Genomic DNA, 22,984 nt, shown 5'->3' on the forward strand with positions numbered 1-22,984 from the left:
ATGCAGCGGGAACCACAGACAGAATTACCCCTTGTAGCTCGTCATGAACGGCAGAAAGCTGGCATTATGGTACAGTGCCCATGGAACAGACTGGGCATAGCGAACTCTGCTGCGGCCTGCTTTGTGGCAGGCCGTGTTCTGCGCACTGTCCCTGGGTTTGCTCAGGTACTGGTACTGGTTCCCTCTTACGCGGCATGAATGAATGCACCACAGCTGGGTTAGAGTCTGGTTAGACCCACAGGCTGAGTGAGAAGGCAGGCATTCTATACCATGTGATACCACTGTTCAAACCTCAAAAACAAGCAAAATGAAGCAACACTATTCGGGGATATACAAACACATGGTAAAACCATTTTTAAAAGCAAGGGGATTCAGACTGATGCCTTTGGGGGAGAGAAGGTGCCCTGTGAGGCCACACAGAGCGGGGGGCAGCGGGCCCTGACCTCCTCCCCTGCCGTGGTTCTGGGCGAGGTAAGCAGGTGTATATGGGCTGCTAGACTAGTGCTTCCCGCAGTAAAGAGTGGCCATTGTAGCATCATCACCGTTCATACTGAATTGGCTTCAGTTCCCACCGAAGCATATGTCCCGTTTATATTTGTTGCCTTAGTTGCATTAGAACAAGATTAGATTGGAAAACATTGCTATTTATTCAGCTCATAAACAAAGGATTAAACATAAAACCCATTGTTTGTTTCACTTAATCTAATGATGAGCTGAACGTTACCAGACTCTAACCACAAGAACTTACATTGAAAGGGAAAAGCTGAAAACTGTCAAAGACAAATAGGTGTGCGTCTAAACTGTTACGATGTCTGACGCACGTGAGGGGGTGAGGAAGCGGTGGCTGTGTTATTTCATGGGCAGTTAGTGCAATTTCAAAAATTATGCAGGAGTTCCTGGTAAGTAGGATTCAAAGAGACACTTTGTTACTGAAGGTCCAGTTATGCTATAGCAGTTCTACTGAGCTGATTGTTAAATTGTGTCAAGCTTTTCTATGTAATATATGCATCTTTGACTTTTTTCCTTATTGTTCCGTCCTCATTCTTTCCTGTATTACTGACATGGGTTTATCTTTTCTCCCTTCAGAGAGTTTTGAGGTGACAGTCACCAAAGAAGGTGATCAAGGGTTCTTTCTATCCCTCTTATGAATATTAACCCACTAACTTTGTTTATAAAATTGGGAATCAGCCCTTCAACAGAAGAAGCTGTCATGCTCTTTTACCCCTTTTATTCTCCTATTTTGTTTCTATTTTTAAATATATTGATGGAAACTGTATGTAACCAAACCCTTGGTTAGAAATATCTGGAAATCAGACATCCATTTGAACTACATGGATAATACTGTACATTTTCCCCTAATTGAACTTAAGAGATTCACTTTGTAACCATTTTCTATTAGTTGTAATTTTGGAAGAGGTCCATCTTATTTTTATGTGAAATACATTTTTTGAAGTTTTACTTATGCATTAGAATGTTTATATTTGTTCTCCCATGGGCAAGAATGGAAACGTAGATTTTTAACTCCTAATTAAGCTGGTGAGCCAACTTAGGTGAATTTCCGTTCCCAGGCAGGCTTCCTTTTGAGGTCCGATAGGATCTAGTCCGAAACAAGGGCCAGTCTAGCAGCTCTCTCCCCATGCGGGCCCTGCATCGCACTGGTAGGCGCTAGCTGTTGAAATGGATGCCTGAAAAGTTGGTATTTCTACCTTCTCGTTCAGTAGTTTGCTTTGATTCCCTAATTTTAGCCAGGCTCATTGCACAGGAAGACTTGTTTCTTCTGACTTTTTTTTTTTTTTTTTACAGACTTTTTGTAATTATGGTGCTGAACCTATATCTCACGCTTCTTCCTCTCCCAACACGTGACTGTGTGTTTTAGCCTTCTCTCTGGTCCAAGCCAAAATAGCTGCCAGCTTCCCCTGCCGCCCGGCAGCTTCTGTGTTAGCGGGCCTTGGCAGTTTGCTAATGAGACCACTGTGCCCTGGGGCTGTCCTAAGTACTCCTGTGAAATGCCTGTCTATTTCCTCTCTCTTTTGTATTCCTGCATGAGTGGATGCAAAGTTCAATGAGTTGCTTGGAAAGCTAGAACCTGCTTCTGTGTACTAAAGCCCAGAACTCACCCTGTCACCAAGCACAGCGCCCGGCTTCCCCACAGCCCCCCAACCCCCGGCTGCCATTGGGTCATCGGTTTCCTTTGGGGGAGGCGGGGTCTGGCTGCAGCCGGTTTGGCGGCAGCGATCTAACCTGCGCTGCTTTGACTCCCCAGGTGAGATTTGTGGCTTTAAAATTCATGGGCAGGATGTGCCCTTTGACGCCGTGGTGGTGGATAAGTCCACGGGCGAGGGGCTGATCCGCTCCAGAGAGAAACTAGACTGTGAGCTGCAGAAAGACTACACGTTCACCATCCAGGCCTACGACTGCGGGAGGGGCCCCGACGGCAGCGCCAACGCCAAGAAGTCTCACAAGTAAGTGCGCCGGGGGGCGCGTGTGCGAGTGACCGTTCCTGCTCCTGTGCCCAGCACCTCGGTGCTTCTGAAACAGAAGCTGGCTCTTCGTTGTCCATCGGGACGTAGCCGTTAGATCAGAGACCCGGGCAGACGGCTCCAGCAAGGGCCTGGACCCTAGCAGTAAATGAATGAACACCCTCGCAGAGAAACCAAGGCCCCCAGTGAAAACCCGGAAAGCCCACTCTTCCCTAGGAAGAGGTCTTATGGGGATGTGTGTCTTTGTCTGTGAGTCTGAGGGCATGAAATTCATTCGAGCTGCCAGGAGAAAGCCAGCTGGTGGCTCCCCCTGGGAGTGAGCACGGCCTCCTGCCAGCCGAAACCGCCCGTCTAGTGGAGGCGGCTCTGGGCAAGACATGGAGTTAGAGTCTTGTCTTCCTGCCTGCCCGTGTGGCTTAGTGGTTGAGTGTTCGACCCAGGAACAAAGAGGTCACAGTTCAATTCCCGGTCAAGGGCATGCAGGAGGCAGCTGATCAATGACGTTTATATCTCTCTATCCCTATCTCTTCCTCTCTCTCTAAAAATCAATAAAAACATATAAAAAATGAAATAAACAGAAAAGCATCTAGCCTTTCCTCTGCCACTTACCTGCCCTTCGGCATCGGGCAGATTTAATCTTGTTGCGTCTCAGTTTCTACTCGGTACGTGGATTGCGTCTCAGTTTCTACTCGGTACATAGAGACGATGTCCTATGACTGTGGTGAGGGTCAGGATGGGGGAGGGGTGGCGAGGGGTGCAGAGCGTCTTGGGGAACAGTGCGGTGCTGAGTGCAGAGCTTGTCTGGTTCGGAATACGCCCTGGAGGCCAGCAGTGTTCTGTCTGGGAGCCTGCCCCGACGATGCCTCGTTTCTCATCCCCGAGCTGGGGCGATGGAAGCTGCCAGCACGGGGTTCGCCAGGAAGGGCCACACGGGGTCACGTTGAGGCCCCTCATTTGCTGGATCTACGGCAGGTGGTGTCCCAACCACGGGTTGCTAATGGTCTCTGTTCCTGGGAAGCAGGACAAGCCTGTTTTAATGCTCACCGTGTCCCATCTTCCATCTCTGCTTCTTATCCCTTCTTCCTTTGGCTCTAGTTGTTTCTGAATTTTGAAACAAAATATTTTTAACTTTGTGATAACAGAGCTTACAGACATCTGGTATAGTATATCTCCCTTTTACATGCCCTGTCCCATGTCGTGAAAGAAAATCCCAGTGTTACTGCCTTTTTTGTTTTTTAAATCCTCACCCGAGGTATGTTTTTAATGATTTTTAGAGAGAGGAAGGGGGAGAAAGAGAAACATCGATTGGTTGCCTCCCGTACTCACCCCGACTGGGGATTGAACCCACAATGTTGGTATATGCCCTAACCGGGAATCAAACCTGAAACCTTTTTGGTGTCTGGGACAACACTCGACCACATGAGCCGCCAGCCAGAGCTATGTTGTCACCTTCTTACCAGGTACCTTATTCCTAGACCTGGAAGGATCAACCCAAATTCCTGCTTTAACTTTTCTGTTGTCTCCAGGCTAAACCAAAAACAATGAATAGTTTACTTTTTATCTTCATACTGGAGGCCCGGTGCACGAAAATTCGTGCAAGAGTAGGCCTTCCCCCAGCTGCTGGCACCAGCTTCCCTCTGGCACCCGGGACCCAGGCTGCCGGCACCTGGGACCCGGGCTGGTTTCCCTCCAGCCCCAGCTTCGTCAGGAAGGACGTCTGGAATGACATCCAGAAGACGTTTGGTCTAATTAGCACATTACCCTTTATTATAGATAAAATTTAATAAAACGTATCAGAGAAAGGAAATTTAAAAGCAGGGCAGAATTTTGGGGGATGGTAAAACAAGCAGAGCCCACAGCTTTCCCCCTCTTCCAGAGCAACGGTCCACATTCAGGTGAATGACGTCAACGAATACGCACCTGTGTTCAAGGAGAAGTCCTACCAGGCGGCCGTGGTGGAGGGGAGGCGCTACGAGAGCGTCCTGAGGGTGGAGGCCGTGGACGCAGACTGCTCCCCTCAGTTCAGCCAGATTTGCAGCTATGAAATCGTCACTCCGGACGTGCCCTTCACGGTCGACAAAGATGGTGAGAACAGAGGGCAAGCGTTCCTTGCCGGGGGGCGGTCCCGGCAGACTGCCCCTCCTAAGCCGGTCAGCTTCACACCCAGACTTTGTACGTCAGTGGAACTCATAAACCGGAGAGTTAGTCCATTCGGGCGGCTGGAACCAAATGCCACCAACCAGGAGGCTTAACCTAGACATTTCTGTCTCACATTCTGGAGGCTGGGGAGTCCGAGATCAGGGAGCCAGCCCATTCAGAGTCTCGTGAGGGCGGCCTGCTTCCCAGCTGACAGGTGCCACCTTCTTGCTGTCCTCACCTGGCGGGAGAGACAGGACACTCTGGCCTCCTCTCTTCTTATAAGGACAGTCCCCATATTCCAATATGGGGACTCACCCTCATTGCCTCCCCTAAGCCTAAGCTCCTCCCAAAGGCCCCCCACCTCCTAACACCATGACACGGAGGGGAAGGACTTCCCATGTGAACTTCGGGGACAGGAACGTTCAGTCCATAGCAGAGACCTGCTGTGGTGTCCGTTTCCCAGTTGAGCTTTTACTCTGTCCCCTGAACGCCATGTGTTCTCCGCGGGGCCGTTCCTTTTCCTTTCCCATCAAAGTCTAATAAAGCCCCTGCCCATCATGTTGCTGTTTTTTATCTTCTCCCCTTTCGGTCAGCATGCATCTGAAGAGACGGACCCTTCTTGGGCCTGGTTTTCTGTTCTCCATTGGATTTGAATCTTCGGCCTCATCTTGAAGGTGAAGGTTTATACCTCATTGCCAGACCCTCAGTAACTGAACAGATCGGCTCGTTCTAGAGTTTAACTTCTTTATGAGGTTATGGCTTCAGGATGATGCATGTCTCCATCGTTAACCCACAGTCCAGATTCTCTGCTAAAATCTCGGCACAACAAACACTTGGCAGACCCCTGTATTCATGGTCCAAAGCAGGCTCCTCTCTAGTGGGTGGGGTAGGAAAACTGTCTCTTGCTAATAAGGTAAGTCTGTAACAAGAAGTATTTAATGCAGCTTTGAGCTTGTATTTAATATTGGAAGAATTTGAATCATTTTGTCTTTTTTATTCTCTTATATGTAAATCTTCAAGTAAATATAAAAACGAACAAAAGTCTGTAAGAATGAATGGAGTTGAATTGCATGGGCTCCGAGATGGGTTAGTGGAGACTCGGGAAGCCAGGGGCGTGTCGTGACCTCGGGGTCCCCCTGTCGGTGCTTCCTGGTGCTTCTGGGTTTGTGTGTGTCCGCGGGGACATGGAGGGGCGAGCAGCTGGGTGTGGGTCTCACTGTTGTTTCTCTCTGGAAGGTTATATAAAGAACACAGAGAAGCTGAGCTACGGCAAAGAACACCAGTACAAGCTGACCGTCACAGCCTATGACTGCGGGAAGAAAAGGGCCACCGAGGACGTGCTGGTAAAGATCAGCGTCAAGCCCACCTGCACCCCCGGGTGGCAAGGTGAGCCCCATTCTCATCTCCGTGCTCACCCCTGTTCTTAAAGTTGAGGCACGAAACCTAATGTGTGAACTTGCCTCCCCTCTCGCTCTGCCCGGCCGGTGCAGGATGGAACAGCCGGGTCGAGTATGAGCCTGGCACAGGCGCCTTAGCGCTCTTCCCGAGCGCCCACCTGGAGACGTGCGATGAGTCCGTGGCCTCGGTGCAGGTGACGGTGGAGCTGGAGACCAGCCACATAGGGAAAGGCTGTGACCGCGACACTTACTCTGAGAAGTCCCTTCACCGGCTCTGTGGTAAGGAGGCCTGCGGTCTGCAGTGAGGGCGAGAGGGACCCTACACGTGTGTGTGTGTGTACGTGTGTGTATGTACGTGTGTGTGTGTGTGTGTGTGTGCGTGCGTGTGTGTGGGGGGGGGGCTTCACGATCATGAACTAAAACAGACGCTAACTCTCTGACACAGCTGCTGCTGCCTCACTGGCTAATTTCCCTTCAAGGGGGTACATGACCCCATGGAAGTCTGTTCAAAATGTTATTTTATGTGCATTTTTAAGAACCACTGATTTGAAGACAGTATTTCTCTGACATACATTGAGAATCATCAAAATAGAAATTACATATGTGGAGGGAGTTTTAAATGAAACGGGATGGTAATTTAAGGACTGAAGAAAAAACTACAGGTAATGCGGTAGCTTTTGGCAAACGTGAAGAAGAAAATCAAGACCAAAAGCACCCACATCTAACTACGGTCTCCACGGACCATATCCCCAGGCCTGGGGTGGAGAAGCCAGAGGGAAAGTTTTCTGGTTTATCTCAATGGGAGGTATGGCTGCCTGTCACGGAAAATGCTGAGGAAGAGGTTTTACTTGGCTGGTGAGAAGATGCCAGTTACTTACATGGCTTCTTCATATCAGAAGGGTCTTGGGTCTGTCAGGAGCTATTCAGCATCAGCTCGGCAGGGAGCATTTTCCGTCCTCTCTCTGGCCGGCTAAGAGCAGCTAGATTTAAGCAGCAGTGTTCGTGTCTCACTGGAAATGGTTACATGGTGAATAAGCAGAAAGGGAAGTGGATTGTCTGCTGGCGCATCCCCGTGATGAACACACTCAGGTGTTGTATGACTCTGAGTCTAAGTGTTCATTACCATGTACCTAATCTGTAAGTGAAGAGATCTGGAATGGGCTCTAATTTCAAACTGTGTATACTAGCATAATGTATAAAACTACCTTCTCGTAGTGCCATTTTTTATGGTAGTAAATGAACACTTTCTCAGCAGGACAGTTTAAAGGTAGGAAGAATGGAAAGAATTCCATATCTGAGTGCTCACTGTATGCTGGGCGCTTCCGCATGAGTTATTTCATCTTCCCGTCAGGCCTACAGCAGAGGTGGTATTGACCTGGTTCTTACAGAGGAATTCATGGAGACGGAGGGAAGCTATGTCGCTCACCCAAGGACACACTTAGGAGGTGGCAGACTGGGATTTGGACTGAGGTCAATGTTACTCAAGAGACCAGGTTGTTCAGCCAGATCATGCAGCTCCTGGGAACTGAGACGCGAGGACCAGGAGAACTTGCAAAATCTTCTGCAAATTTTTTTTTAATTGAGCTTGGCAATACATACAATAGTTGTAAAATTTTTCATGCTTTGTTTGCTTAGTAATTCCATTTCTAGGAATTTTTCTAAGGGAATGATCATGGAGACACGCAGAGGTGTGCATCAAGGGAAGGTTTATCCTAGGAAAATGTGGGACAACCTCAGCCCACCAGGGCGGTCAGCTCAATGAACTAGGGCACATCCGTGCGACGAGCCGCCGGGCAGCATCTTCAGCTGTGCTCGAGTATGACTGGGAATGTGCGCGTGCACATAGGCCTCCGTGTTTATCATATGCACATATTCATAGAGGCCTGGAAGTGCTTATATGCAAATGTTAATTGTGGATTACAGATTTACTTTTTTCTTCCTAGCTTTTAAAAAATATCCACACTTAGTACTTCTAAATTTTGCTTGTCATAAAAACCCTTCCTTTTGAGCAAGATAAAGTGGATCTAGGGAACCGTATAGACCCAGGCCAAGGGCGGTGCCTTTTCAGCTCCTCACACCCTGCGAACCACGGTCCTGTGGCGTTTCAGGGGCTGCGTCCGGCACTGCCGAGCTGCTCCCTGCCCCGAGCGGCTCCCTGAACTGGACCCTGGGCCTCCCCACGGACAACGGCCACGACAGCGACCAGGTCTTCGAGTTCAACGGCACTCAGGCAGTCCGGATCCCGGATGGCGTCGTTTCCGTCAACCCGAAAGAGCCCTTCACGGTGTCCCTGTGGATGAGGCACGGGCCTTTCGGCCGCAGGAAGGAGACGATTCTCTGCAGCTCCGACAAAACAGGTGAACGTGCTGGGGCGCGTCCTCCGTGTCCCCGCGGGGGCTGCTGGGGGAGCAGGGGCTGCTGGGGGAGCATGTGCTCTGTGTCCCTGCGGTGGGTGCCTTGGGGCGCGTGCTCCGTGTTCCCGCAGGGGCTGCTGGACTCCTTCCTCCGAGGCCCCCCCAGGCTGGATGGTTACACCAGGGCGGCCTGTCCTCAACACATCCCCCTGGCATTTGGGCATTTGATAGTAAAAACCCAAGTGTATTTTTTGTTTTTGCCTATGTTTCTGATCTGGGCACTACCGGGGGCACTTGCTGCCCTCGTCAGTGAATCAATTCCAGCAGATTCTCTCCGAGAACTCTAGCACACCAGGACAAGAGCTGTCAAGGTGTGACTCTAGTCTCGGGAAACCCAAGTGTATTTGTTTCTGACCCTGCTGCCTTGGCCCACCTGGGGAGTTCATTGATGCTGATAAAACTGTGTCTTCAAAATCCATTAAAGAAATAGCTTTTATTTCTCCTTCGGGTCTTAAGTTGGCAATTTACCAGTCGCATTTCTCTCTGCAGATATGAACCGGCACCATTATTCCCTCTTTGTCCACGGCTGCCGGTTTATTTTCCTCCTCCGTCAGGACCCTTCAGGAGAGAAGAAGTACAAGCCTGCCGAGTTCCACTGGAAGCTGACTCAGGTGAGGGAAGGGAAACGCGCCGTTCCTGCTGCTCTCAGAGACGGCCAGGTGTGGCCACCGGCCAGGGCTGGCTGCTTCCCGCCGTGTGTGCTCCCAGTTTATGATTTCTGTGTCTGTGGGTCAAATTAACTCCTTTCCGCTGAAAGCCTAAGTTATTTTTACATGTATGTATTTTATACATAAAATATACAAATTGTACGTGTTAAATTCAAAAAAACGTGTTATAACTTACTGGAAAAGCAGCCCTTGCTTAAAAATTGGGGTTGAGATCCTTGCGTTAGTTTATTCATTACTTAAGGCTTTGCCTCCCAAAAGGTGCTACGGAGCCCCAGGGGCCTCGGCTGATTCAGGCGCCGAGGAACATTTTAAAGTTCCCAAAGAATGGCCACTAGCTTGGATGCCGCATGGACCACTAGCTTGAGGGAGCTGGCGGTTTTGCTATCAGCTCATGTGACATTCCATTCGACAGAGTCATGCCTTTCCCAGCAGTTTCTGAGTGAGAAAGCAAGTTCAGTGGGACCTCATCCTCAGACTTCATTTGTCCTGGAGGCTGTCCAAGAAGCGATTTGTTTGAAAACCGAGCCATTTTTTTAATTTTAGAAATAATATACCTAGAGTTAATCGTTGCAGACCCCCAAAAGCAAAAAAAACACAAAAATATTCACAGCACAATTTCTTGAGATGTTACCAGCCCGAGGTTTAACGACAACTGACTCACACTCACGCATCTCTCCTCTGTTTGTCGCCTGAGAGATGTATGACTGATCATACAGGTATCAGCATGAAAGGGCTGTCCGGTCGAGAACTGAAGCCTTGTTCAACAACTGAGACCTTTTTTCTGTGAGCAACTTGATTGAGAACCGAATTGTTCGAGAACCGAGGCTTGACGACTTTCAAACGCCCAGTTGGTCAGCATTACTGCTGGCTAGCGTTTATCATGGTGTTAATAACCCTTTGCACTCGCTTGCTTTTTTCTCGATTCCTTTATTCTAATGCTAACTGTGTCGAGTCACACTCGACATCCGAGTGCAAAAGGTTAAAAATACACGCCTCCTGCCCCCCGCCGTCCCAGATGAGAAGCCACTGCCTTGCCCCCTGCTCTCGGTCAGGTCCGCGCGGTCCCCCTGTCCCCGAGCATTGCTGTGGGTGTTGTATGTTAAGTACAGCCTTACTCTCCTAACGCCCCGACCCCGGCAGCACCTGTATGCCGGGGTGCAGTGCTGCCTGTGTGTCTGGAGGAGAGGGAGGTGGACCCCCGGTGCGAACCTTCCCCTGCCTCTCGTAGGTCTGTGATGAGGAATGGCATCACTACGTCCTCAACGTGGAAATCCCACGGGTCACGCTCTATGTGGACGGAGTTTCTCACGAGCCCTTCTCAGTGACTGAGGATTACCCGCTTCACCCGTCCAGGATCGAGACTCAGCTCGTGGTTGGGGCTTGCTGGCAAGGTAACAGGCATGGGCACCCCGCCTCCCCAACACTCGGGAATTCAGTGCTTCAGTGCTTCAGTGCTCTCCTCAGTACCTCAGCCTCCGTTCCTTTATCTTTCACTCCTTTTCCCGGGCCCAGCCTTTCTGGGGCATCACCGCGGCCATCCGAGCTCCGGGCGGCCCTGTGGATGGGCACCCGCTGCAGGTGTGTTACAGGACACCTTTCCTCGGAGCCTGGGGGGAAGTGTTGCACAGAGGGCGAGTGTAACTGAGGAACGTTTTATAAATTAATCAGTTGTTGAAAAGCCTATGAAAGCATGGAGGCAGCGGTCAGGCACAGAAACGTCGGTGTGCTTTTGGCCAGATGCCTCTTGACAGCCTGGTGGGAACACCTCAAGTGCCGCGTTTGAGGGTTCGTGGCCGTCTGCTGGCTGAGCAGGCACGGCTGTGATGACAGCCACCAGAGCGACAGCACCTTGGTTGGTGCTTCCTGAGTGCAGGCCGGGTGCCGATCGCTTTATGTGCCAGTTGCTTTACATAATCATCTCATTAATCCTCCCAACGGGTCTGTGGGTGGAAGCTGTTTGATCCCTATTTTACTGAAGAAACCGAGGCCCTGAGCAGTAGTGAGCCCCAGTCCCCAGCTGGGTCATCGTGGCGCTGGGGTTTGAGCCCTGAAGCCGCTGTGCCAGGGCCGAGCTCTGACCTCTGGACCAGGGGTTGTAACCTTTCCTGTGCCTGGAGCCCTTACCGTGGCCTGGGGAAGCCTCTGGACCCCTCCTCAGGTTTCCAAGGGAACCAAGTAGATTGAAATAGAGTTCCCAAAGGACCACCAGACCAGATGTGGGAAAGGTTAGCACTGGGCTCTGTTAACCGGAGAGCAGGCCTTCGCAGCAGGCCCAGTGCCCGCGTGACTGCAGAATGGCCCGGGCCGCAGCGATTCCCGTGGTGTCTGCCGCCGTGCAACCCGACAGGGAAAGAGCCGCGCTCTCTCTGGGCGAGAGTTGCAGTTGCTGCTAACACCACTGTGGTTTGTGGCTGACCACTTAGACCAAGGGAACACTAACTGTGAGAAGTTGGTGAAGAGAAGCCTGTGATTTTTCCCATTCAAGTTAGGGATCCCTCACTCTGCCTTCGAGGTTTATAGGCCCCACATTTGCTCGTGACGCGACTGTGCGTTGGGTCACTGCAGGCACCTGCTAAATGGGTCTCCTACTTCCTCCCTGTGGAGACATTGTGGTTTGAGTTAGAAATTTGTGACAGAGCCTGGTTTCTAAGCTGTCTTTGATTCTATTATGGGAATTTGAATTTCATAATTTTCCTGCAGGTCCTTTCAAATGAAACGGAATAAGACAGTAATTTAGCGCGAACCTCTTCGGTAAATTCCCGTATTTGATTTTGGTGACAATTCATCCATGAGGCAGTGAAACATTGAGACCAAGGAATGAGGAATAAATTACTAGGGATACAGAAATTTTTTGTTGCTGTTCTTAAATTTTCTGTTCAAATTTGCTTCCCAAAGTAAACAAAAAATTCTGAGAAATTATCTTAAAAATACAAACTCAAGGGCAAACCTAAGTGTTACTTTACATTCTGGGAGCTTTGTTGGTTGGGTTAAAACATCCCCCTTGTCACACCCTGCCGCCTCAGGACCCTGCTCATGTCATTCAAAATGGCCATTTTCACCTTCATCCTTCGCTTTCTACCTCGGTCCTCAACGTCCTCAGCCAGAAGAGTCTGCCTAAACTCCCAAACGCGGCACAACTTTGTAAAGATGTCATCACCAGGGAGGAAGGTCTGGATTTGAAACCACTTCCCTGACCAAGTCCCCATGGGGAGCTGGGCTGATGGCATGTCACGGAGGAATCATGGGGGCCCTGAGCTTTCCAGGGCTCCCTGCCCCAACCTGCCTCGCCCCCGCCCCCCCCCCCCCCAATGCGGCCCCCAGGGTGTCCACATCGCTGCGGGCTCTGAGCGCAGAGATGGCTCCCACCTGGTCTGGGAAGCGGAAGTTCTGTGCTCCGGCACTGAGTGTGCCTCCAGTCGGCGTCATCGGACACTGGACCCCTTCCAGGGGCCGTGGGTGAACCTGTTTCTCAGGGGAATTCCTTAACCTCTGACTCTCCCCTCCTGTTTGGAAAAAGTGGTTGAAAATGCCTTCTTCTCTCTGCCACTTAGAGGTTAAAGTCTAGACCGATGTGAACTTGTTTTGAGCTTTCTGAAGAGACGACTTTTGCACGCCCTCTGTACACCAGCCCGTGGGCACTTCTGTGTCCCTGCCGCTCTGCCGGGGGACTGTCGGCGGCCGGCGGGTGGTGCCGAGTCCGTGCGTCTCCGCAGCCAGTGAGCACCTCCTCACGGCCCGCCAGCCGCCCAGGCTGAGGAGACGGAGCTCAGTGTACAGGCGCTTCCTCATCTTGTTCTGAATCCACCCTACGTGTTGGCCAGGAGGGTGTGGGGAGGTGGAATAGAAGAATACCACGAGGCTGGGGTGGCAAATAGCTTCTGGGAAAAGGTGATTCCAGACGGAGTATGTCCCCAAGGGGACACGGGACTTTTTCTCTCTGCATTTTGTACTTGGTAGCTTTTCAGTATGAATTTTCAAGGTCCACTGTGAAGAGCCTAACCTGGGGTCCTTTCCTGTTGTCTTGTCTTGCTTCTCTGCAGAGTACTCAGGAGTTGAGAATGACAATGAAACTGAGCCTGTGCCTGTGGCCCTGGCAGGTTGCTGGACTTTCCCCCTATGGTTCACCCCTGTCTCATTTAAATACAGACATCGGTCCATTGCACATTCTGCATGAAATGCCCAAATTACATTTTGGTCCCAGTCACCGTCTGAGCTGCTGCTTTGCATTATTCCCCCCCACCCCCACCCCCACCCCCACCATTGCTTCATGGGGTTTCCCTTTTCTGCCTGTTCTGAGCCCAATTACAGTGAGCAAGTGACTCATTAATGCAATGCACTAATGGGACTTTTATTTTTCTCATCCAATTTTACCCTGATGCCGCTGCATGAGACTCCCTGCCGAAATCTCATAGGCGAGGTTTAGGGGTACCTCCCGGTTCTCAGGTGGCTGAACCACGAGACAGGAAAAGATTCCTTTTTCGATATGCTAACCTGACTGATACTCAATTTTGTTATATTTTGGTTAATCCTCACCCAAGGGTATATATTTATCGAGAGTGGAAGGGAGAGGGAGAGAAGATTCGATGTGAGAGAGATGTATCAATTGGTTGCCTCCTGCATGCACCCCGATGGGCTGGGGATCGAGCCTGCAACTGAGGTACACGCCCTTGACAGAAATTGAACCCACCACCATTGGTGTGCGGGCCGATGCTCTAACCACTAAGCAAACTGGCCAGGACGATATTAAATTTTAAACCTGTTTCCTAGAAATGTCAGTCCCTAGCAGTGATTTATAGTGTTGTCTAGCGTCCTTATTGGGAATGAGACCTGCTGCTGAAAACCGGTGTCTTCGCTGTCAGTGGAGGTGCAGTGGTCTGTGCTACAGTCTGTCGGGCCAGTTTCTGGGTTTTCGTTTTCTGCCTGACATCCTCACTTCCCAGCTATCCTCAGTAGCAGGAGACGGGCATGATGGCACTCGGCACAGCCACCTGCAAGGCCTTGCTCCGCGGCTTGAGTGCATCCCTTTTCCTAGTCATGCTGTGTGGGCTCACCCCCAAATTTGTACGTATCCCTGAGCATGCTCAGAAAAAGCAGCCCGAGTGTGAGCCAGCTGGCGGACAAGCAGAGGCTGGAGCTAGTAAGACACTGTGCACCGTGGTGACAGGTGTGGGCTAGGCCACCCTTACCAGTGAGTGGCAGATGTGTGGGGACACTCATGGGACCTCCTGGCTTCCAGGCTTCAGGTGAGGGACCCCCGAGTCCTCTTCTCCTGGCCACATGCATGATCACAAACGAGTTAATTTCTTCATTGCGCTTCCATGTAGACTGCAAGGCTAACAGGATTTGGTCTGAACTAACCTGCATGTCCATCCATCAAGCTGCCACCACCAGTAACACTGCGTTGAGAAATGAAGCAGGGACTCTGGGCTGCACCCCTAACTGCCTGCCTTTCCCCCCGCCCCGTGTTCCAAAGGTGGTGACCTACATATGACCCAGTTTTTCCGAGGTGACCTGGCTGGCCTGACCATCCGGTCTGGGAAGCTCACAGACAAGAAGGTGATTGACTGTCTGTACACCTGCAAAGAGGGGCTAGACCTGCAAGTCCCCGAAGACAGTGGCAGAGGCGTGAAGGTAACACTGGCATTCACCTGGCTTCTAGACCACAAGGCGGGGGCCATTGGCAAAGGATTGATCTGTGATTGGTCTTGAGCTGTTTAAACTTGTAACATGTCTGACACAAAATGTGTGGTTTGCTCCTCTCACACCAGCCAATTCCTCAGCTCCCTGGACACCCACTGTCCTGGTGTCCAGCAACTTAATTCTGACACTTCCTGGATTTAGCTTCAGACTTCACAGGTGAGGGCTCAGCCCACCAGGCTGCCCCACTCCATGTGCCCGTCGCAGGAATCTGCCCTGGGGTTCTCGGCACTTCTGTTGGCCTTGGCCTTGAAGTCCGGGCTTCCCACCATCTTCACACCGTCCCCTTTTAGGTTCAACAATTTGCTGGAACTGCTCAGAAACAGATGACACTTTACTATTAACAGTTGGTGATAAAGGCTACACTCAGGAAAACCCAACCGGAAGGGATGCACAGGGCAAGGAGCTAGGGCGGGCGCATGGAGCTTCCACGCCCTGCCCAGGAGTGTGGCCTCCCGGCACCTCCCGTGTGCACCAGCTGGGAGCTCCCACCCTGGTGCTCTGGGTCTTTATGGAGATGCCGTCACGTGGTTGACTAGGTCATTGCCCATTGGTGGGCCACTCCCCCGGCCCCTCTCCTGTCCCCATAGCTCGGGGTGGGGCTGAAGTTCAACACTTCACATGGTTGGCTCCTCTGGCAACCAGCCCCCATCCTGAAACTAGGGCCCCACCAAGAGTCACCTCATTCACTAAACTGGGGGGTAGTTGGGAGGACTTGCTGTGGATAATAAAGGATTCCTGTCTCAGGAAATCCCTAGAGGTTTAGGAGCCCTGTGCCAGAAACCGGGACGAAGACCAAGTATGTGTTCCTGTACCGCGTACTTCTGCGCCCAGAAGGCACCTTGCGGGAGAGGGTCTCCGTCACCGGAATTCCAGGGGTTTTCTCTGTGATTTCAGCTTCTCGCAGCGGAACCTTATCCCCTCCTCTCTCCCTTTGGCACAATTTCAGGTCCAAGCCAACCCCGGCCGGTCGGTGCTGACCTTGGAGGCAGAGGACGTGGGGCAGCTGGAGAAGGTCATGCAGCACGTGGCCTACCTGAACGCCCGGCAGTTCCCCACCCCCGGCGTCCGGAGGCTCAGGCTCACCAGCACGGTCAGGTGTGCGCTCGTTTTCCCAGGGGCCTGTCTGCTCCTGGCACCGGAGAAGAAATGTGTGTGCTTAGGTTTCTAAGAACCCAGCCTCCCTCTGTCTCCCTCTGTAAGGAGAGGGGAGCCGTCCCTTGTTCCCAGAGCGTCGGAGGATGTCTGTGGGGGACAGTTGGAAGCAGGCCTTGGGAGTGGCCGCCGTCCCGTTTGTGGCCTCCCTGTGTGCCCTCCTGTGCCTCAGAGCCCTGACCTCCCGTCCCCTTCCCCGTGGCAGGTGTTTCAATGAGGCCACCTGCGCCTTGATCCCTCCGGTCGACGGCTCCGTGATGGTTTTGCAGCCGGAGGAGCCCAAGATCAGCCTGAGCGGCGTCCACCATTTTGCTCGAGCAGCTTCTGAATTTGAAAGCTCAGAGGGGGTTTTCCTTTTCCCTGAGCTTCGGATCATCAGCACCATCACCAGAGAAGTGGAGCCCAACGGGGAAGGGGACGAGGACCCCACAGGTAACGGCCCGTCAGCCCGGGACGGCTCATTGCCTTATCTCCAAACTGAGTGGCGCCCCTCGCCTGGGACCCTTGTTCTTGGGGGTTTGGGAGACTTGAATGTTTTGCCGATTCTGGAATCTGATCCGAAGGCAGAGCTCATTGTGATCTTTGGAAACCCACTTGGAAGGTCCTTTGATTTTTCCAGCTTGACGTCTGCTGGTGGGTCCCCCCCAGAGGACAGGGTCCCCCCTTCTGACCTTCCCAGTGGCCAGTCCTCCTAGACACGTCAAGTGTCCCCTTTCCTGAAAGTGACTCTCCTGCACCTGTCGTTGGTTCTTAAAAGGACTGGGCCAGTGAGATGTCGCATGTGACACACACACACACACACACAGCCTCTGCCAGTCCTGACTGGGCCACTTCTGCAGTTCAAGAGTCCCTGGTGTCCGAGGAGATCGTGCACGACCTGGACACGTGCGAGGTGACGGTGGAGGGAGAGGAGCTGAGCCCTGAGCAGGAGAGCCTGGAGGTGGACATGGCCCGCGTGCAGCATCAGGGCATAGAAGTGAGCCGCTCCAACCTGGGCGTGGTGTTCACAGGTGAGGCCGCCGCGCCCCGCCCCCATCTCAGGGCCCATAGTTCCCGGAGGGCGTTTCCTGGGGTCAGGCAAGGGCGTGAGCACTCCTTCCTTATGGGGGGTCGAGGCCAGGCTCGTGTCACATCCTCGGGAGGGAGACGCCCAGCGCCCTCCCGCAGTTGGGAAGCCAAATGTAACCGCTGGCTCAGCGGCCCGGTGCCTGGCTCCAGCCTGCCTTTGTCCGCGGCCCTGGCCCTGCCTGTGCTCCCAGCTCAGCCACCGCCCTGTCTCACACCCCCGCCCCCCCCCCCCCCCCCCCGCAGGCGTGGACACCATGGCCAGCTACGAGGAGGCGCTGCACCTCCTGCGCTATCGGAACTGGAACTCCAGGTCCTTGCTCGACCGGAAGTTCAAGCTCGTCTGCTCCGAGCTCAACGGCCGCTACATTAGCAACGAGTTTCAGGTGGAGGTGAGTGCAGGCTCCCCTTGAGAAGGGCCCAATGCATGGCCCTGGTGTTGGCAAATGCCAATGCTTAGAGCGACTGTGGTGGCAACTCCTGGGTCTGTCCCAGGGGTGTAGCCTTTTCCAGCCCGGAAGCTGCTGCTGGTCAGACATGCGGGGGGGGGGGGGGCGGCAGGGGGGACAGGTCAAGGCGTGCCTCAGCCCGAGAGCCTGGGGCCTTTGGAGGGAGCTGGTCGAGCTGAGAGCAGGCGCAGAGAGTGGATGCCTGGGGTGGGGGGGAGGGCGGGGCTGTTAGAAGTTTGACCTGCGATAGAAAGAGCAGCACCAGGGAGTCAAGGGGTCAGGCTGTTTGCAGTTGTAGAGGCCGGTGCTACTGTGAGTAGATCCTCGGCTCAGGTGAGGCTGCTGACACGGGGCCGGCACTGGGCCTGCTACGGTGACTCGGCCACGGTGGCCAGAGGGCCTCACCTTCTGGTTCTCAGGGGCCTCCTCAGCAACCCTTTGTCCCTCAGGGTCTGTGGGACCACATAATCCTGGAGTCCCGCATCCACGTGACCTCCTGGTAGCAGGAGGCTAAGCTCACGTGCAGACCAGGCGATGGGTGCTTTGAGCCAGAGGGCACCGCTTTAAAAGGAAATGCATGGTTGGGACCTGCGCCCTCCTGCACGCGGCTGTGGTTCCGGGGACGAGGGAGAGCCCGAGCCAGCGCTTCTCAGACGCCCTGTGGCGAGGCAGTGCTGTCCTCCGTCTCCTTCCCTCTGATTCTTCCATCAGGCGCTGCAGGATGAGTCACCTGAACAGGGACACACTCCTGGGGTGACAGTGCACTTGCCACGCAGTGTCTGAGTGCCTGCCTTGCTTTCTCCTGTCCTCCTCCCGCCCGCTCACCAGCACCGTCGGAGCTTTGGGGCCGCCGGTCTCGGCTCCTGAGCGCATGTCCGTCCAGCACACTCAGCTGCCGCTCTGTCTGCCGCAGGTGAACGTGATCCACACGGCCAACCCCATGGAGCACGCCAGCCACATGGCCGCCCAGCCGCAGTTCGTCCACCCTGAGCATCGCTCCTTCGTCGATCTCTCGGGTCACAACCTGGCCAACCCCCATCCGTTCGCAGGTAGGACTGTGGGCCCCTCCCCGCTCCTGCCAAGAGCCCAGCTCCTGCTCCGAGCAGCCTGGCTGCCAGGTGCTGTGGTCCAGGTCCCACGAGGAACCTGAAGCGCCGACAGGGCCGGCTCAGGCGTGGCTGCAGGGCGGGGCGGAGCTTTCCCGTTTCCTGCTGTCCCACGGGGCCCAGCGAAGCGTCCAGCGTCTGTGCGGGGAGGTGGTGGGCACGGCGGCCCCGGTGGGTTCGTGGCCAGGACCCGTCCGTCCGTCCCGTTGCAGTGGTCCCCAGCACGGCCACCGTGGTGATCGTGGTGTGCGTCAGCTTCCTGGTGTTCATGATCGTCCTGGGAGTGTTCCGGATCCGGGCTGCGCACCAGCGCACCATGCGGGACCAGGACACCGGCAAAGAGAGCGAGATGGACTGGGACGACTCCGCCCTGACCATCACCGTGAACCCCATGGAGGTGGGCACGGCGGGCGGCCGACAGCACCCCGCAGGCCAGGGTCAGAGCCGGGCTCACCGCCGAGAGGCCTGTCCGAGGCCGGGCCACCGGCAGGAGTGGAGACGAAGCTTTGTTTTCCGCTTCGTCTGTGACGAGGCGACGCCCAGCACAGCCCGGCCTGTCTGGCTGCGGAGTGCGAGGCGGGGCCGGGGCAGGAAAGGCATTGGGTCGTGGGGTGGGAGCTGGGTGGGGTGGGGGCCAGACTCACGTGGCCGTCTCTTTGTCAGACATACGAGGACCAACACAGCGAGGAGGAGGAGGAGGAAGAGGAGGAGGAGAGTGAGGATGGCGAGGAGGAGGATGATGTCACCAGCGCCGAGTCGGAGAGCAGCGAGGAGGAGGAGGAGGGTGAGCACGGGGACCAGCAGCCGGCCAACAGGCAGCAGCAGCTGGAGTGGGACGACTCGACCCTCAGCTACTGAGCGCCCTCCTGCCTCCTCCAAGTCTGCTGTCGGCTGCGCCCGCCCCAGGCCCACCGTGTACAGTCGTCTGGCCAGTAGGTCTGCAGTCCCTCCCCTCGCGACGTCGCCCCTGCTTGGTGTGCAGGACCCCAGGCTCCCTCCCTGCCCTCCGCCTGGACCTCGTTACGTGAGGAGCTGCCCCTCGCTCCCTCCCGTCATCTCGCTCCGCGTGGCCCCTCGCACCTCCAGAAACGCCAAGTCTGGACTCGGTGACAAAGGGTTAAAACTGCTCACCCCACTGGGTCATCCTTTTTTTTTTTTTTTTAATTTTTTCCAAACTAGTGCATGTACAAAATGGCCGAATGGGGGTTCTTATGTAGATGATGAACTGACTTTTTAATATTTTGTAAATAAATTGGGATTCCTCGTGTCCTTTGTGCTAGTGTAACCCAGGGTTGGAACGCAAGGTGAGGTGTGAACCCTGAGCTCAGGAGACCCCTCGGGCTCCTGCTCCCCAGACCAGAGCGGGTGTGCCCCCCGGGCACTGGGCGCCGGGCTGTCCTGCCTCAGGTCTCGCTCCCGTGTGGGCCAGGGTGAGGGGACCCTCTCTGAGGCTGGGAAGGCCAGGTCCCGTCTTTGGGACTCCACCCGTTCCACGTGGCAGCGGGTGGGAGCTGGGTCCTGGTCTGCTTACACACAGCTCCGTGCAGGAACCCGGACTCCTCATGTGGTCTGGAGACAGCAGCAGGCCCGAGTGACCCGTACTCAGTCTGGGGACACACTCACTGACAGACGTCCAGCGGCCCAGAGTCAGGATGTGACCCCCCGCCTTCCCCGCCCCCCCCCCCCCCCCCCGCAGCAGCCTGAGCTCTGCTCTCCTCCGAGCCCCCCCCCCCCCCCCGCCCCTCTCCCAGGAGTACGGGGCCTGCTGCTGTGCTTGGCGATGAACGAACAGGGGCGAGAGGCACGAGTAAAACCCCCAGCACTTGGTTCTTAATTTACATGTAAAACTTCTGGTTTCTAAAACTGGGGGGGGGGGGGGGGGGGTAATTTTGAATACTGTTCTGTGACCCTAACTGCTAGTTTCGAGGACACTGTGCTGTCGTGTGTCTGTGGCCACCCCTCCACGTGCTGTCACTTAGCTGCTGTTTAGACCGTGGACAGACGCTAGCGCGGAGACGAGCCGTCCCGGCCGTCTCAGCCGCGCGTCCCAGCTCCGCGTGTACGTGGCGAGGTCAGACGTGTCTGCACTGCAATAAAGCTCTGTTCTAACTCGGCGGGCGCCTGTGGTCTTTGCCGCCCCGGTTCCCCTCCGCGCCGACAACGTGCCACGAAAAGGCCTTTATTTCAGCTGCTTTCTCTCTCCTCCGAGGGCTCCCAGGGGCTGCTCCTCGGCCTGCACTGCCATGCTGAGCGCTTCCCCGCACAGAAACACGGAAGGTTTAAAAAAATAGATACTATCGCACAGGCACTCAGGCGGTGTGCCCGGTCAGCACCCCGGTCAGCGCTGCCGTGTGCACAGTGAGCTGCCCACGCTGGGAGCACGCTGCTCCTTTACGTAAACAACAGGCAGGCAGATACGGCTTCTCCTGGGTCGAGCGGCCGGGGTCTGAGGGAGCAGCACCTGCTGGGAGCAGTGTGGGTGGTGGTGTCCGTGGGCACGGATTGCTCCTGGGCTGCTGAGAGGCAGCGACCTCGGGCTCTGCTGAGCCTTGCAAGGCCTCGTTGGGGGGACCCGCAGTGTAGCCTGCCGAGTCCAAGTCGCTGCTCGTTCACTAGGGCGGCTGCCGGCTCCTGAAGGCCCGGGTTCCGGCCCCGCCCCGGCCAGTGGCAGAAGGCTGGGAGCCCAGGCTGCCTCAGGCCACAAAGACCTCACAGAAGGTCCCACCACACCCCCCACTCAGCGCAGGGACCTGACTGCCCAGCAGGTTCTCGAGGTGGGATTCCGGAAGAGACCCATCCTTCCCTGAAACCTTTTAGAGGAAGCTCGCAGGGAACGGCACGAAGTCCTCTGACCTGCTTTCCCTCGATCCACGACAGGATGAGCTAACGGAGCCGTTTAATGCGCCTCGAGGACCAGCATGTATTATCCTTCACGGGGGCGGGGGCTGTCCCCTCCCTCAGAGGCTCAGTGAGTCGTTTGGCTATTTTTTTCTTACCCGCAAACAAAACCACTTTACAGCAGAGATGAGAGGATTCCCGTACCCAAGAGTCACTTTAAAAGTGGAAAGCAAGCATCCCTGAATCTAGGGGGTACCAGGCTTCCTCTGGGAGCTGCCAGGATCAGGCGACGGAGAGCACGAGGTGGAGGGGCGAGCGGGAGCGTGGGCGCCCTGGCAGGCAGCAGGCACCAGGTAACTCGGGCGCCCGGACCCGTGCCGCCCCGCAGCCCTGGGAGAAGGCAGCTCCCCGGGGGGTGTCTGCTGGGTCCAGGCCCACCAGCTGGAAGACGGGGTACGGTCCCCCACAAGGTGCTGCCTCACAGTGTCTTCTCATCAGAGCCCAGGGCTCTGGCGGGCCGCAGGACGGCGCCCTCCCCTGCTCAAGGGTGCACGTCCACGATGGCTGTTCAGTTCCTGAAACGTTTCAAGTCATTAATAAATAACCAGTGTAAACAAAGGCAGTGAGTTCGTGCCCACCGGGCGGCAGGCGCGCAGGCCCCGGGCGGCCGACGGTGGCGCCTGCCCGGCCGGGGCCTGGCGGGTCGGCGGTCAGCGAGCCGGGCGGCTGCTATTGCCTGTTGTCTTTGGACACGTTGTGGGCCAGCCAGTTCACTTTGGTCTTCCAGCTCTCCCGCAGCGCCTCGTTGAACTTCACGCGGAAGTGCTTCAGCGCCTCCTCCTCGGTCTTCCCCAGCGCCAGCGAGTCCTGCGGCAGAACCGCGACCACTGAGGCCGGGCCTGCCAGGGAGGCCCCCCTCCTGCCTCCCCGCCGCCCCTCTGGGTACTTTCAGCTCCCTCCAGAGGGCTACGTGAAGAGTGAGGCGTGGCCCCAGCATCTCCCGGGGAGGAGCCCCCTGGGTCGCCCTGCGGGAAGACAGGCCCGGGGTGGGGGCACTGCTGTCTCCTGGCCGGCGGCCTGCCCGGGCCTTTACCTTGAGATACTGGATGTCTTTGGAGCAGCTGAGCTCCGGCAGGCCTGCCGCCCGCATCAGGGCGAAGAGGTGGAGGAAGAGCAGCCCGTGGCGCCTCAGGATGGTGTAGGCCCTCTCGCAGTAGCCACGGAACCTGCGCGGGAGGCGGGAGGCGGCCCTGGGTCCTCCTGGCGACTCCCACCCAGACCTGTTGCCTGGAAACAGCCCTGGGCGCAGTCCCCACCCCCGGCCTGGCTCCTCCTCCAGGACCCTCCGGGGCTGGGCTGACAGCCCCCTCTCGGCACCCTGTCTGGGGCCCTGGATCCCAGGGGCACCCTCACCTTTCAAACTTCTCACTGTTGTTCGTCTTGCCCTGCTGAATCACATGCACAAAGTCATAGGTGAGGATGAAGGGGACCCGCTCACGGTTGATTCCAAACTTGGTCTTGAAATTCCCCAGAAAGTGGCCAAAATCAATGTGGAACAGCTAAGGGGACGGAAGGG

The 22,984-nt window shown here is 55.1% G+C and overlaps 2 protein-coding genes across 5 annotated transcripts in view; one reads left to right on the forward strand and one right to left on the reverse strand.

The window, feature by feature from the left end:
• Window positions 1-19,839, forward strand: part of CLSTN1 (calsyntenin 1) — a 54,866-nt gene extending 35,027 nt beyond the window's left edge. Inside the window, exons 3-19 of one of the 3 annotated variants that reach the window (XM_079778363.1) lie at window positions 1,087-1,116; window positions 2,264-2,462; window positions 4,357-4,565; window positions 5,856-6,005; window positions 6,110-6,295; window positions 8,125-8,373; window positions 8,920-9,041; window positions 10,327-10,489; window positions 13,139-13,195; window positions 14,572-14,729; window positions 15,745-15,893; window positions 16,156-16,382; window positions 16,790-16,960; window positions 17,262-17,407; window positions 18,378-18,513; window positions 18,783-18,967; window positions 19,234-19,839. In XM_079778363.1, the coding sequence (XP_079634489.1) occupies window positions 1,087-1,116; window positions 2,264-2,462; window positions 4,357-4,565; window positions 5,856-6,005; window positions 6,110-6,295; window positions 8,125-8,373; window positions 8,920-9,041; window positions 10,327-10,489; window positions 13,139-13,195; window positions 14,572-14,729; window positions 15,745-15,893; window positions 16,156-16,382; window positions 16,790-16,960; window positions 17,262-17,407; window positions 18,378-18,513; window positions 18,783-18,967; window positions 19,234-19,428 (2,732 nt within the window). In that variant the 3' untranslated portion in view covers window positions 19,429-19,839. The remainder of the gene's footprint in view (window positions 1-1,086; window positions 1,117-2,263; window positions 2,463-4,356; window positions 4,566-5,855; window positions 6,006-6,109; window positions 6,296-8,124; window positions 8,374-8,919; window positions 9,042-10,326; window positions 10,490-13,138; window positions 13,196-14,571; window positions 14,730-15,744; window positions 15,894-16,155; window positions 16,383-16,789; window positions 16,961-17,261; window positions 17,408-18,377; window positions 18,514-18,782; window positions 18,968-19,233) is intronic. The other 2 variants (XM_079778365.1, XM_079778364.1) reach the window with 2 other exon arrangements.
• Window positions 19,840-19,979: 140 nt separating this feature from the next.
• PIK3CD (phosphatidylinositol-4,5-bisphosphate 3-kinase catalytic subunit delta) overlaps window positions 19,980-22,984 on the reverse strand; it is a 30,333-nt gene continuing 27,328 nt past the window's right edge. For both annotated transcript variants that reach the window (XM_079778362.1, XM_079778361.1), the window contains exons 22-24: window positions 22,822-22,967; window positions 22,502-22,634; window positions 19,980-22,275 (exon numbers count right to left, since the gene is read on the reverse strand). In XM_079778362.1, coding sequence (XP_079634488.1) covers window positions 22,138-22,275; window positions 22,502-22,634; window positions 22,822-22,967 — 417 coding nt within the window. In that variant the 3' untranslated portion in view covers window positions 19,980-22,137. The remainder of the gene's footprint in view (window positions 22,276-22,501; window positions 22,635-22,821; window positions 22,968-22,984) is intronic.

The sequence above is a fragment of the Cnephaeus nilssonii genome (assembly GCF_951640355.1).
Source record: "Cnephaeus nilssonii genome assembly, chromosome: 7".
Taxonomy (NCBI): Eukaryota; Metazoa; Chordata; class Mammalia; order Chiroptera; family Vespertilionidae; genus Cnephaeus; species Cnephaeus nilssonii.